General features: G+C 61.1%; 1 protein-coding gene across 9 annotated transcripts; it reads right to left on the bottom strand.

The window, feature by feature from the left end:
• Positions 1-4,890: 4,890 nt before the first annotated feature.
• Positions 4,891-14,573, bottom strand: DACT2 (dishevelled binding antagonist of beta catenin 2). Of its 9 annotated transcripts, none has more exons than XM_027056436.2 (5): positions 10,386-12,588; positions 9,745-9,928; positions 8,621-8,726; positions 7,484-7,702; positions 4,891-6,670 (listed from the first exon to the last, which is right to left on the bottom strand). In XM_027056436.2, exons 2-5 carry the CDS (start codon positions 9,769-9,771, stop codon positions 5,112-5,114), a joined length of 1,911 nt encoding a protein of 636 aa, XP_026912237.1. In that variant the 5' UTR covers positions 9,772-9,928; positions 10,386-12,588; the 3' UTR covers positions 4,891-5,111. The 9 variants fall into 9 exon arrangements, with proteins under 9 accessions (XP_026912237.1, XP_026912238.1, XP_026912240.1 ...); XM_027056437.2 differs by having other exon boundaries at positions 11,353-12,588; XM_027056439.2 differs by having other exon boundaries at positions 10,979-10,993.

Here is a 14,573-nt window from a genome sequence, read left to right as displayed (position 1 = left end):
TACAGAGTAGAGAGGACTGTCCACCGTATGTACCCGGCAGAAGTGACCGGAGCCGCAGATTAAAAGCGGAAACACTTCGTAAAGTGTGCTAAGTGAACATTAACTACTCATCACAGATACTTGTTAAAAATAAATAGTAGATGATGAACAGCAGCCATTGCCGACTGCGCTGCAAATCTCAGAGTTAATTAATGCCTCTCTTAACGCAAATAGTCGACATCCTCCGGCCGTGGGCCTCTGACAATCCTTTGATAAACTATCGTTTCCCCTAAATTATACGTATATGTACAGTCTTCGTGTTAAATGGGTTTCTAACATATCTCAGCTTCCTCGGCCAATCAAGGGGCTGGTTTGGATTTCCATGGCCCTGGTGGGATTTGTCCTGGAGACACTTTGCGAGGAAGTGACTTTTCTTTTACGGATCCCTATGAGTTCACCTCGTCGCCTCTACGATCTTTTGGCGGTGAACTTACGATAGCTCCTGACCAAACACGTTTAAATACAAACAAATTCTGTCCATCTGCCAGACCCCCCGATCCTAAAATGCCCACTGTTTTGCACAGTGTGAACTTTGGCAAATTAAAAAGATATTTGACAGGAAGTAACTAAACAGAAGTAAAATTTAAATGAAATTCGACTCCAGGAACTCCTGCTCTCGTTACCTGGAGTTTGCGACTCGTGTCGCGTGAGGTGAGATGCTTCCCCCAACGCCAGTCACACATCACTGCCAGGTTGGACATCTCCGATTTACGGAGTGGAGCGAATCTCGAAGACAAACACAGCTGTATCCGAGTGCACCCTGGCAAACTGACTCCACACATCGTCACCCCGAGAACGCCCCTGGGCGGCTACCGCGAGGCACGGCCTGTATGCGCTCGTGTCATAAACGCCCTGCAGACACAAACCTGCCATTGAAGGAAGTTCCCACAGCGCGACCCGCTCCAAAGGCGGGTAGTGGGGACCCAGGGAAGGGGTCGGAGAGCAACAGGTGTGGCCTGTCGTGAAGGGGGCGGGGACGCCAGCTCTCCAGGGGCCGTGGGACCACCCAGATGCTAATTAAACGTGGGGGCGGCACCCAGTGGGCTGGAAGGCCGGCCTCCACGAGGAGCGCACAGAGCCCCTGTAGGAAGTGCTCTCCAAAGCTAACACGCCGGGAGAGCCAGGCTTTCCGGAACTGCTGACCGTCTAGTTCTTCCTCCTCGATGAGCCAGATGTACTCAAGCAAGGGCGGAAATCCGTGGCCACGGAGGATGAGCCTCGTACTTAAGCAGATTAGCTGTGTCTCGCCAGGCATCACGAAGGGATTAAAGACGACATTATTCATCACAGACAGCCTGTAGAATTCTCCCGAGCGGATCAGCAGAGAGGAGGTCCGTCCGCCGCATGCGGGCATAGACGCTCCAGGGGTCCGTGTGAACCCCACCGCACACGCTGCTGCCTACCTGCATCCCACGACGGCAGCTGTCACAGTCCTCTCCCGGCTCGGGGCCGCTCTGGGACGTGCAGCCGCGAGGAGTGAGTTGTGGGAGAAGCAGAAAGGGTAGACTGTCCCGGGTATGAGACGCGGCCAGCATGACCTGTCCCCTGGGAGGGGAAGGGTGGCACAGGGGCCGAAATTTGAAACTTTCATGTGTGTCCCAAACGGGACAAGAGATAGTCGTGGGGGAAATAATTAAGGAAGATGCAGTGAAAGTACATAAGGTTTGTTCCGTCCGTGGTCAACTTCCTCCTTGGTTAGGAGGTCACGGCTGGGGAGAGGTAAAGATGGAAATAAGAGGGAAAACAAATGGAACAGAAGGACAAAAGAATCTTCAGATGGAAATAAAGACGCTGATTCGAACGCTCTATTTCCGTAAGAACCCCGAGTTGTCTCCAGGGACAAGTGCGTGACTGGATGTGTCCTTGTGTCCTTTCATTGCGTGTTGCTGTTGGGTGGGTGACTCTGAAGGAGCCTGGGGACCCCCAAACCACGGCCGGCCATCAGCGGTGGATCTGGTCACGCATGCACACGCCCCCTCGGCACCCGCTCCCCCGGCACCTGCCGCGCCTCAGCCTCCTCGGGGTCCTGTCTTGGCCCCAGGTCAGCGCAGCCCCATAAGGGCCTTTCCGAACACAACGCTGCTTCCCACAGACTGGCCGTGCACGCAGACAGACGGACGGAGCTCCCACCCGCAGCCACCCGCCGGGACAGCGAGCCCTCACCTGTGACCGCCCCTGGGGAAGCCCGGCCAGAAGTCAGCTGTCCTCTACAGTGACAGTTCAGGCGCTGAAGTAATTTCTGTAACAATCAGCCCCAAATGCCTCCGCTCCAGTGACAATGACAGCTGTCCTGATTTCTGTCCCTGCTTGCACCTTGGCCAACCAGAGACCCAGGTGTGCCCCCCACCCTGCCCCACTCACCGGGCGCCCCCTTCCCCAGGCCCGTAGCCTCCCCGCTGAGTCCTTGTGTCCTGGGGCTCCCGCTGCCCTGCCTGCCCTGGGTCTCTGCCCCACCACACCTTCTGCAGCACCACCGACGGAGTGGCCTCTGCCTGGTCTTGCATGACGGCCCTCCTTCATTTCCCCTCCTGAGTCCCCCCACGTGCTGGGCCAGCCCACCCCCGATGGTACCCCGGGACCTGTCAGCCTCCAGCTCACTGCAGGATGAGCTTCCGCTCCATATCCCCAGCCTCCCCAGACCCCAGCCCTCTGTGTTTTCTCGAGCTGCAATCCTGATGCCCCCCAAAAGGCCTCTGTTCTTTCAATTTGCCTCCTGTCTTCGGTTGAAGCCCCCCCGGGAGGCCCAAACCCGCTGTGTCCCCTCCTCACTAGTCCACGCGTCCCGGTGGGAGACACACGGCCTGGTCAACCCGTCCCGTGACTCGAGGATGGCTGCCCCATGGAGGACGGGAGACGAGTGTCCGATCGCCGAACCGTGCACCCAATCCTGTAATCGTGCAACGCTCCTTTCGCACGGCAGCGATGAGGACAGAGCAGAACCTGCCACACACGTGGAACCCTCGGCCGTCTCCCTAGGAAGGCCTGCTAGGGGAGCCGGAGGGGAGCCTGGGGACCCCCTGAACGCCGCCCGGACGGAGGGGAGCCTGGGGACACCCCTGAACACCGCCCAGACGGAGGGGAGCCTGGGGACACCCCTGAACACCACCTGGACGGAGAGGAGCCTGGGGACCCCCTGAACACCGCCCGGATGGAGGGGAGCCTGGGGACACCCCTGAACGCTGCCCAGACGGAGGGGAGCCTGGGGACACCCCTGAACACCACCTGGACGGAGGGGAGCCTGGGGACCCCCTGAACACCGCCCGGATGGAGGGGAGCCTGGGGACACCCCTGAACGCTGCCCAGACGGAGGGGAGCCTGGGGACACCCCTGAACACCACCTGGACGGAGGGGAGCCTGGGGACACCCCTGAACGCTGCCCAGACGGAGGGGAGCCTGGGGACCCCCTGAACACCACCTGGACAGAGGGGAGCCTGGGGACCCCCTGAACACCGCCCGGATGGAGGGGAGCCTGGGGACACCCCTGAACGCTGCCCAGACGGAGGGGAGCCTGGGGATACCCCTGAACACCACCTGGACGGAGGGGAGCCTGGGGACCCCCTGAACACCGCCCGGATGGAGGGGAGCCTGGGGACACCCCTGAACGCTGCCCAGACGGAGGGGAGCCTGGGGACACCCCTGAACACCACCTGGACGGAGGGGAGCCTGGGGACACCCCTGAACACCACCCGGATGGAGGGGAGCCTGGGGACACCCCTGAACGCTGCCCAGACGGAGCGGGAGCCTGGAGGGGAGCCTGGGGACACCCCTGACACCCTGGACCTGAACCTGCGACGGGGGAGCTGGGACACCCTGAACACCCGGAGGGGAGCCTGGGGACCCCCTGAACACCGCCCGGATGGAGGGGAGCCTGGGGACACCCCTGAACACCGCCCGGATGGAGGGGAGCCTGGGGACACCCCTGAATACCACCTGGACGGAGGGGAGCCTGGGGACCCCCTGAACACCGCCCGGATGGAGGGGAGCCTGGGGACACCCCTGAACGCTGCCCAGACGGAGGGGAGCCTGGGGACACCCCTGAACACCACCTGGACGGAGGGGAGCCTGGGGACACCCCTGAACGCCGCCCGGACGGAGGGGAGCCTGGGGACACCCCTGAACACCACCTGGACAGAGGGGAGCCTGGGGACCCCCTGAACACCGCCCGGATGGAGGGGAGCCTGGGGACACCCCTGAACGCTGCCCAGACAGAGGGGAGCCTGGGGACCCCCTGAACACCGCCCGGATGGAGGGGAGCCTGGGGACACCCCTGAACGCTGCCCAGACGGAGGGGAGTGCTGGACCCTCAGACTGTGTGCCCCATCTCCAGGGCCCCGCCTGCCACCTCTTGTGCCCCACGGTGGACAGACGGTCCTTATAAGATACCCTGTGCAACACGTTTTCCAATAAAACCCCATCACGGGTGTGTTTGTTTGACGTAGTCTTGAGCTACCAGAGCAGATCTTAAGCTGGGGAGGTCCTCGTACCCGTGACAAAGCGGATTCCAGGAAGTACAGTGGGAATTCTACCCGGATTCACAGACGTGCCTGGAACTCTCTTTTGGAACAGCCTGCGTTCTCCACGTTTGGCAGGAAGTGGCCCCCGCACCTCTCACGGCACCGCCTCGGCACCCTCCTAGGCCCTCCTCTGTGTTCTGAGATGTCACTGGGGCACCTGGGCTGCCCAGGTCATGACCTCATGGTCGTGAGTTCAAGCCCCCTGTCAGGCTCTGTGCTGACGGCTCAGAGCCGGCGTGGGCTCCACTGTCCCCCTCTGTCTCTGCCCCTCCCCTGCTCGCACGCACACGCTGGTCGACTTTAGCTAAATAAACATTAAAATTAAAAAAAAACGCAGTTGCTTTTTAAAATGTTTATCTCTAAACCACATCCTGAAACTAGCTGCCTGTTACATGAATGTCCACAAACCCACAGACGCTTTGGCTAGTCTTCTTACGGTTTTTCCCAAGTTCTGGTCGGCCGTCCACCTGTTGGGGCTGGTCTCGTGCTGTCATCGCGGTTCCTCAGGACGGCTTCCCTGGCGCGGGCGGGGACGCCCCGGGCCGTCTCCTGCGGGCCTCACACCATGGTCATGACCCTCAGTGCCGCCGGCTGGAACCTCCGGATCTTTCTCTTCAGGGCCTTGGAGGCCTTGATCCGGCACACTTTGGGCACGGGGGGCAGGGGCGGCCTGCGGGCGGCTGGGGCCCGCGGGAGCTGTGGGGGACGCGCCCCAGGCCAGGCCCCGCCTTCTGAGTCACTGCTGCTGGACTCCTTGTCCCCAAAGCAGCTGGCAGTGTGGTCGCTGGCCCTGTCGTCCTCGCTGGTCTCGGTGGCAGCGGACGGAGGCAGGGAGGCACCCTCGGCAGAGTGCTCGGAGCCCTCTGACTCGCTCCTGGCACGGGGGGCCCGGGGGGGCAGCCTGGGCCTGGCCCGGACGCACACGGGCCGCTGCCCGCCCCCTCTGCTCACTGCCGGCCTGTGGGGCCCCAGGCTGCCCGAGACCTCCACGGAGGACAGCCACCGGCGCTGTTTCTGTGCCTCCCCCGCGACCGCCACAGCAGCCGCTTCTGAGGGGAACAAGGCCAGCGCGGGGCCCCCGCGGGCCTCCCGTTGGGCCACCAGCAGGGGCACCAGGAAGGGCACGGGGTAGAGTCTGGGCTCAGAGCAGGACCGGCTGGGAGCCACCCCGGCCGGCGTGGGCCTCCTCCTGAGACCGGCCCCCCACTCGGGAGGCAGCTGGGGGGTGGCGAGGGCACCTCCCGCTGGCGGTTGCCCCCCAAACCTCAGGACCTTGTCACTGGCCCCTCTCCTGATCTTCACAGCCTTTGTCCTGGGGGCGCCCGCTTTTAGCCCCAGGAGAGCAGCTCCGCTGACAGCAAATGGGGGGCGGCCACACCCCTCGGGGGCCAGAGCGGGGTTCTCTCCTCCTGCCTTCCTGGCAGGCGACAGGACTGTCCTCTCCTGACTGCTGGCGGCCACCTGGGCACGCCCACACCTCGGCAGAGGGGAGCCCAGCACGGTGTCCCCACGGGCGCAGCCACTGGAGGGCTTGGGTCCCCCCTTTGGAAGGCTGCTGGGACGCGGGGTGCCCACACCCTGCTGCTCGAGGCGGTCCCTGCTGGCGTCCCCTCTCTGGGCCAGCCTGCCCGCTCCTGCTCTCCCGGGGGTGCACACCAGCTTCTCTAGGCCGTCTGGACCGTCTGCTCTCTGGCCACCAAGTGCCTGCGGGGATGGGGGCCCCTGCTCACCCACACTGCTCCTCGCGGGGGTCCCTCGGGCCCGCAGCCTCAGTAGCCTGTCTATATAGGCTGCAGCGGGGCCGGCCTCAAGGACAGGTCTTGTCGGGATCGATGGGCCTGTGGGGCCGGGAGGGGGCTTCCTAGGGGGCGGCTGGGAGTCGGCGTGCAGGGCGTCCCTGGGCAGAGCGAAGAGCGGGCTCTGCAGAGCTACAGCGTGCAGGGGGCTGGGGTACGGGTACACCTCCCTGCCCCCCGTGGACACCAGGTCACGCCGGTACTTGGGGTCCGGCCCGTGGGCTGGCAGCCCCATCCCGTGGCAGAGGAGGGTCGCGGATGTGGGGTCTGTGCTGGCTTTCTGGGGCACCACCGCAGACGGCAGGACTCTTTCGAGATCACCTGGGAATGAGAAGGACGAGCACACAGGTGAATTGGGGAGAACCCAGCACAGCCCCAGTGTCACTTCCTGCCCGGTGGGCCTGCGGGGCTGGGGAAGGGTCCCGCAGGCCGCTAGCTCCGCCCCCTTCCCAGGGCCTCCCCGTCGCAGGTGCAGGGCAGAGCCTGCACTCAGCCTTCACCCCGCGTCTGCAGGTGCCCAGAGAGACGGGCGCCTGTGACCGCGCAGGGGGCTCCGGACCACCCCCCCCCAAATAGGCGCTGATGGAGAGGAGACCGTGGAAAGGTCCACCAGGACCACCGGGCACGGCTAGGCCGGGTCTGCTCCTACAAAGCTAACAAGGCCCAAAGATGAAGCCTTTTCTTTTCGGGACAGACCGAAGGAAAACGGAGACTCTCCCTTGAGCCTGGGCGAGGGAGGCATCCACGTGGGAAATGAACGCTCTCCGCGTCGCTCTGGGTCCTGAGCCCCCTCCAGTTACCGAGACGCACCATCAGGCTGTGTGAGGTTCCGGAAGGACTTTTACAGTAACTTTCTGATGTCCACATAAGTAATAAGAAAGAACGCTTTTGGTCACGCCAGCCTTGCTGTAACGAACGGAAGTGGGCCCTTGATTCCTGTCTATCGAAACACCAAGAAAAGCCCGCAGAAACTTCGGAGGGGCACCTGTGGGACGAGCCCAGCGCCAGACGAGGACGGGGCTCCGGCTCAGTGCTCAGTGATGCAACAGCCGCCCCCTCCCCCGCCCCGCTGCCCCCCCCCCCCCCCCCCCCCCCCCCGCAGTGGGGCCTCCCGCCTTCCTGGCTCTCCTTTACCTGTAGACACAGGCCTGGGCCGGCACTCGCCCTCCTCGGTGGCCTGCGGTCTACAGGTGGGCAGGGGGGCTCCATGCACGGTGGTGTCGTCGGCTGACCGGGGCCTGGCCGTGGGGTCAGCTGGCAGCAAAGTGCCCAAGGAGTACACGCGGTCACTGCTCACGGACGTGCGGGAGGCCGACAGGGAGCAGGAACCACCATCACTCAGCTCGTAGAAGCCTAGACAGGGTGGATGGAGGAGGTCAGCGCTCCCCCGGGTGGCGGCCCCTTATCCTGCCCGAGGACGCCCCTGTGCTGGGGGGGCTTTGGGATCTCGTCAAGGCAGGCACCTGGGGAAGGTGGCTGGGGACTCCTGAATGCCCGGGAGTGCTCCCCATGACTGTCCACCGTTGCCCCACGAGCAGGCCAGTGGGAACCCCCCATGCCCCACCACTCGCCCCCCTCCTCGGCGAGTGGCTGTTCCGTGACCGTTAACCTCCGGCCCCTGCGGGGCAGGCCTCTGGCATCCTTCTCCCTCCCTCCCCCGCGCTCTGGGGTCCATCCCAGGTGGCAATCAGAGGGGGCCACCGGGGGCCCCCCCAGCCCGGACCTGCCGAACACACTGCACCCCCAGGCCAGGCCGTGGTTGTGCAAGTTTACAACAGGAAGAGACGGCATCCAGTGCCGGACGTGGTCCCCTGGGTTTGCCACGCGAGCCAGCGTCTGGACAGATGGGATTGCGTGCCCTGGACAATGGCTCTGGAACGATTTCCCTGCAGCTTCACAGTAAGGGACACGGGCAGCTCCTTGTCATCTGTGACCGGTTACACAGGCTTGAGCCGGATGGAACGGCTCTTTGCCACCTCCCGAGAGCCCAGCCCGAGCAGACCCTGAATCGTCTCCGCCCGGAGAGGCGGGAGGCTGGCGAGCCTTCCTCCATCAGAAGCAGCGCTTCCCGTGCTAGGCCCTCTCTCCGTGAACACACACGTGCACCCTCTCCCGGGTTCCGAAGCACATTTAGGTGTCAGGAGAGAAGTGTGGCATCTTCAAGAGCCCTTGGTAATGGGGCCTCCCGGCTCGGGCGCCGTGCCATCGGGGGCGGGCTGAGGACACTGGCGGGGCCCAGGAGGGGTGACGGAAAGGGGGCGTGCGGGCTACCTGAGCTGGGCCTGCTGTCACTGTCGGCCGCCTCGCCGCAGGGTCTGCACACGTCCGGCTGCTCCAGGTGGGGTTTTAGGCCGACGTCCTGGCGTCTTAGACGGGCCTGCGAAGGGACAGCATGGGAGAGAAAACCGTCTCGAGTACAGAAGCCGAGCGCGGTGCCCCACGCACGTGACGTCTGCACTGGGCATACGGCTTACACCGCTCCCTCGGAGCCAGTCGCCTGCTCTCTGGTCACCGGAGGAAAATGTCCACGACCCTTCCCTCTTCACACCTCTGTCCCCCCTCAACGGCAGGCTTAAAAAAATCAGCAGTTCCCAGTTAGGCATTTCTTTATAAAGACAGACTGATACAGTCTATGTGCATAAAGTCGGTATCCAAAACCACACCTGGGGCGCCCGGGTGGCTCAGTCAGTTGAGCCTCCATGACTTGGGCTCAGGTCACGATCTCGCGGTTCGTGGGTTCGAGCCCCGCGTCGGGCTCTGTGCCGACAGCTCGGAGCCTGGAGCCTGCTTAGGATTCTTTGTCTCCCTCTCTCCCTGCCCCTCCCCCCCACGCACACGCGCACTCTCTCTGTGTCTCTCAAATAAACGTTAAAATTTTTTTTAAAAAGCGGCACCCGGCACGCGCCACGGATATGTGTGCTGCTGTCCTCAGTTTTACGCAAGAAGCTACCTCCTCATGCTCACGGGTAACAGACCTGGAGTTTGGTGCCCACACTGCCATATTCGTTTACCCAGCAGACCGCGGGTGACCTTCTGACTTTTGAAACTGACCGGAAGCCCCCCCGGAGAGAAAAAGTCCCCCTTCCGCATGTGTCCCACACCCCATTTTACAGGTTCTTCCAGGCTTCACGGAGCCCTCAGGGACAGGGACAGAGGCAGGGCGGGAGAGGACAGTGCCTGCACTCAATGAGCCTCAAGATCTGCCTGAAATCTTCTTGGTTTAGAGGCTCACATCTTAGCCCTGCCTTCAGAGGCTCTCTCCCCTCCAGGCCTCAGCTTCCCCAGCCGTAAAATGGGTTATTATGAGCGTCAGCCACACACCTGTGTGTGTGTGTATTTATGTAACACCCGTGTAACACGTGTACGTGGTTAATACTCATAGTCCGTACTCACACATGTTCGCACACGTAGGTAACGTACATGCGGGACACCCAGAGCACTGACCGTTTAACCAACGCGGATTTCCTTCTTTCGATTATAAAACAACACCGTTTTCAAGGTCTGCTGTGCCAATTTCTTGTTTTCCTCAACAATGAAGTTTAAGGCAAATAATTAATGAGTGTAATTACGTGGTTCGCCCTGTTTGAGAAAATGATTGTGCTTCACACTTTTATACAGAAAGTGAACAATTCCCCTGAGCCCCCAATTACGGGACTCAGGGGAATGAATTATTCCAGCAACCCCAATACCGTGAGAACTCAGTCCAAGGGAGAGGCAGGCGGCAGTAATGTGCGCTTCCGACGAGGGAATCACGTGGGCACAGAGTGTTCAAATCCCAGCCCCCGGGAGGTTAGGTGGGTGAGAAGCCCAGGGCCTGATGCTGCCCCCGGTGCGTCCTGAGCCACCGTGCTGAGCTCCCCTTTCCGCCAGGACCCAAACCAGGGCTCTCAGAACAAGCTCCAAGTGTTATAGCAAGAGTCTCACAGCCGCGACACGGTCTGTAAGTAGACAACACGGCAAAGACCGGACTTGAATTTAGCAAAAACGTGATAATCCCAGAACCATCCAGCCTAGCCTAAACATCCTGGCTCCTTACCTGGATTATTTTTCCAAAGGGAAACATTACCCAGGTGAACGTCGGTCGCAGAGAGAGCCAGGCAAAGATGGGCTTCTCACGTAAAGAATACTAGATCGGGCAAAGGGGCTAGTGTAGGTTTTCACTGCAAATGACTTTTCTTTCCCTGTCAGTGGCAATGGGAGATCAACCACGTCGCCCTGTCAGGTCATACCTGGACGCTTACCAGCATCGACCTGACCTCTTCTTTTCCAAATCACCGTGCTCTCATCCTTCTGAAGGAGGAGATCACCCCGGACGCCCCAGTTGGCTTTCTTCCTCTCTCTCTGAACTCCTTTCCGAAAAGAAAAAAGTCCCCCCGTGTGCTCGTGCTGAGATTCACTGCTTTGTGATTAATGTTTGGCCAGCCAGGCCTTCAGTGGGTGGTTTCTGATTAATGTCGAGCGGCCACGGACACACAGGGTCCCGGGGATTCACAGATGATTTACCGCATCCTCAGGGCCCTGCACGTCTACAGGGCTTCACCATTCTGGATTTACACCGTCCTCCTTAACCCTTCCCCCGTCCCTCCCTCACTTGGGGTTTTTATGTCTCAGCTTTTCATTAATTCCTACTTGGCATCTAACTGTGTGCAAAGAGTCAAAAGTCCCTTCTGAGACGAGGATAAAGCATAATCCATGGCAAGCCAGCCGCAGAGTGTCTCCACCTGTGTATTTCCACAGGGAAAACATCATTCCAAACTCGCTGGGCGAACGTGACCGTGGCAGTCACGCGGATTCTCTTCGGAGCAGCCCGCAAGTCGCTGGGGTCACGTCCTCCCCAGCCCTGTCCCCAGCATTCGGGCTCACCATCAGGGCAGAGTATGGTGTCAGAGTCCCCCAAAGCTGTGTAAGGGGGCCTGGGGTGAGGACAGCACAGCCACGGTTCCCCGGGCACGGGGATCACCTGGGCATCGTGCAGGTTCCTGGGATCCCCCCATCCCCCTCACCTGAGACTCTCGGCCACACCTGGGCACCTGCATCTTGACAAGCCTCCCGCCAAGGCTTTCTGTGACCATGAGAAAGTCTGACAACTGCATCCAGGGAACGCCATTAAAAACAAATATTCGGTTCATCCCTTCCTTTGAAATGCTTGCTTTGTGAACCACGGGAGAATGGCCTGGTTCCCACCTGTTTCTCCTGCCTGCCATCCGCAACTCAGCACTGTTGTCTTCTCAAACCTTTAAGGCAGATTCAAAGGGTAAAAACTGAGACCTGCCCTCAAGTTCAGGACAAGCGATGGCCTCTAGAACCCCTTTATTCTCTCCTTGAAAGCTCAGCCTGCGCGAAGGAAAGATTTCACACAGGAATTCCATGGCTAGCACACGCACCCCGTGGGCAGGGACGCGTCACTACCCAGCTTGAAAAGAGGTCCGTCGATCAACAGCAAAGGCTCCAGGGTCACACACACATCAGCCTCACGGATAAGAGACGGAAGCCGCGCACAGTCCTGTGGATGCCCTGCCCTCACCGGCGACCTTGAGCAAGTTCATTTCCCTGTGAGTGCATGAAGCAGGCATGGCGGGTCCAGGGAACATCCCAGACATCATGTTTACAGCTGCAGAGTCAGCGTGCTCTTGTGGTATATTTAATGCCAGAACCCGCCAGTGAAAGGGGATCATCGCACGCTGCCTCTGTTAGGACAAGTCACGACCAGCCGAGTCAACTACTGGGAAATTCTTCCGGAAAAGATTTCACTGCAGGGTCCTCAGAACCCTTTCTTCAGCTTCCACCGGAGGGCACCTCTCCCACGGACTCCGGAGTGCCTCCTGGTGGCAGCTGGAGCTCCCAGCCTCCCCTGGGGCATCCCCTTCCCTGTGGGCGCTGCGGGGCACCTAACCCCTGCGGAGATGGGGACAGCAGCCACTTCTCAGGGAACGAGGAATCTCCCTGAACATATGAACAGATGAGCACAGGCCTGGCCACGGAGTACCGGAGGTCACGGGGCATCAGAGACGCAGACGAGGGGACGGTAAATGTTCTCTTCTGTTAGAGCAACAGAAGTTGTTCCTTTATTTGCTCCCCAAGTACCACGAGGCACCTACCACGCGCTCTTTGGAGACTTTAGATGCCGCCATTAAAAAGGTACAGCCATTTTGGCAAGCGTTAACGTGCCAGACCTGCCAGGTTCCTAACGGCAGTTCGAATCCCGAGCAACGCTTCCTGGGGAACCCCTGCTGGACAAGACCGCCTTGTCCTTCCTGCGTTCATGCCTGCACGGTGATGCGGGGTCCACGCCGGGTGGGCCTGGCCCCCAGCTGTGAGGTCTCCCTGCAACTGCGCTGCGCACAACAGGCTTCTGATCACGGCACTGGTTAATACGCCTACCTTTTTCCCTGCGAGAAAGATGTGAAAGCGTTAAGCCCCAAGCTGATGTCACACAAAAGCAATTCCTCTTCTCTTTTGATCACGCAATCCATGCCAAGCACCGTCTGAAGACAAAGTCCGCGTGTTCCTTCTGGCGGCCACGTTAAAAAAAAAAAAAAATTAAACAAAAACCCCAGCCCTGTTTGATCGCTTCCAAAGGGCACTGGAAACTGGAGGCTGACGACTCACAAGGCTGATCTGTGTGTTACTTAACCATCAGCTGCCCTCCGACAGTGAGGAGCAGGTCCACACTCCAGCACACTGTCCTGCACGTCCGTGGCCGCCATGCGCCGAGCTCCGGGTCACGGGGACCACCGGCTTGCCGAGCGCGGCGGGCGCCACGGGAGAGCAGGCCGCCCTGAGAGCCCACCCCTGCCCTCTGTGCCGCCGCAGCTCCGGAGGCAGAGGCCGGTCTGCAAAGGATTTTCCGATCTTGCCACCTCGTTTTTGCAATCTGCAATTCGGGAAGACGACCGACCCCCGACCCACCCACCGGAGTCCTGGCAGGCATCTCAGGGCACTGCACTTCCGGATTCTTGAGTCCAGGAACGGTTAACAAGTCCGTCACCTGCCTGAGCTAAGCTGACAGTGAGGGTGCAGATCCTTCCAGGCTGCTTTGTTAAGGAAGCAGCTTTTACACAGAACAGATTTGAATTTCTAATTATAAAAAAAAGAAAATTCCACTTAAGAGTCCTGGAATTAACTCCCATCAGATAGGAATTTTTCTATACAGCCTTTCTGCTTTTCCTTTAAAAAAAATACTGCAATACTGGAAAAATTCCGAGTTGTTTCCAGGGGACGAAGTGAAAGCATACAGCGGACTGAAACCTGGACGAGTGTCTTCAGTCCTGTAAAAAGGAGCTGGCACTTGGAGGGGGCCAAGGAGAAGACACAAAGGCCAAGCAATCCTAAGAGGGTCCCCGGTTCTACCTACGGCCTCTGGGCTGCAGAGAACACGCCTCATTTCACAGGTCAGGTTGCAATTTAAAGTTGACGCTTTCATGGGATACAAGCTTTTTCCTCAACGTGTTCTTTCAACGACGCGATCCCATTTAACCTGAGCACAATGCGGGGACAATTTGGGGTGCGCTCGGCACGCTGGCTATGTCGTCCCCGAACCTACGCAGCAGGGACGCCTGGTATCCGGGGTCTGACCCCACGTAGCCCCCGCCGCCAAGGGAAACCGACCTCAGGCGTTCTCGCCAGAGCAGCACTGGAAGTGAAACAAACAGCAATGCGCGCTCAGAGTCCGTCCGCGCGGGGAAGGAGGCAGAGCCCGGGCGCAGCCGAGGGCGCCTTTCAGAATCGGGCTCCTCATCCCGGTGCTTGGCTGCGTCATTTGGAACCGAGCGCAGTCCCCCGGGGTCCCAAAGGGCGCCCTTGGCTCAGTCGCACAGCCCTTACCCGCCGCGCTCCCCCACCAGGTGGCACGGCCCCCCGCCGCCGCGCGCGCCCCAGCCGCCCCGGGGCCCCGCGCTCCTTACCAGCTGCTCCTGCAGCGCCGCCAGCGCCGCCTCCAGCCGCAGCTCGCGCGCGCGGGGGCCGCGGGGGTGCTCGGGGCGCGCGGGCCCGGCCGGGGGGTGCAGGGCCAGGGCGCCCCGCACGCGCGCCTGCTGCGTGTCGCGCAGCCCCTGCAGCTCGTGCAGCCCCGCGAGCGCCGCGCGCAGCCGGGCGCCCACCCTGCGGCGGTCCCAGCCCGCGGGCCCCGGCGGGCCCCCCGGCGCCCACATCCCGCGCCCGGCCCGCCCCGCGCCTGTCCGGCCTCCCCCGGCCTCCTGGAGCCTCCTCCGAGCCTCCCGGCCGC

This window comes from Acinonyx jubatus, chromosome B2, assembly GCF_027475565.1.
Source record: "Acinonyx jubatus isolate Ajub_Pintada_27869175 chromosome B2, VMU_Ajub_asm_v1.0, whole genome shotgun sequence".
NCBI classification, from domain to species: Eukaryota; Metazoa; Chordata; class Mammalia; order Carnivora; family Felidae; genus Acinonyx; species Acinonyx jubatus.
Note: the sequence above shows the minus strand (reverse complement) of the source record. Positions and strands in the feature narration are given on the sequence as shown.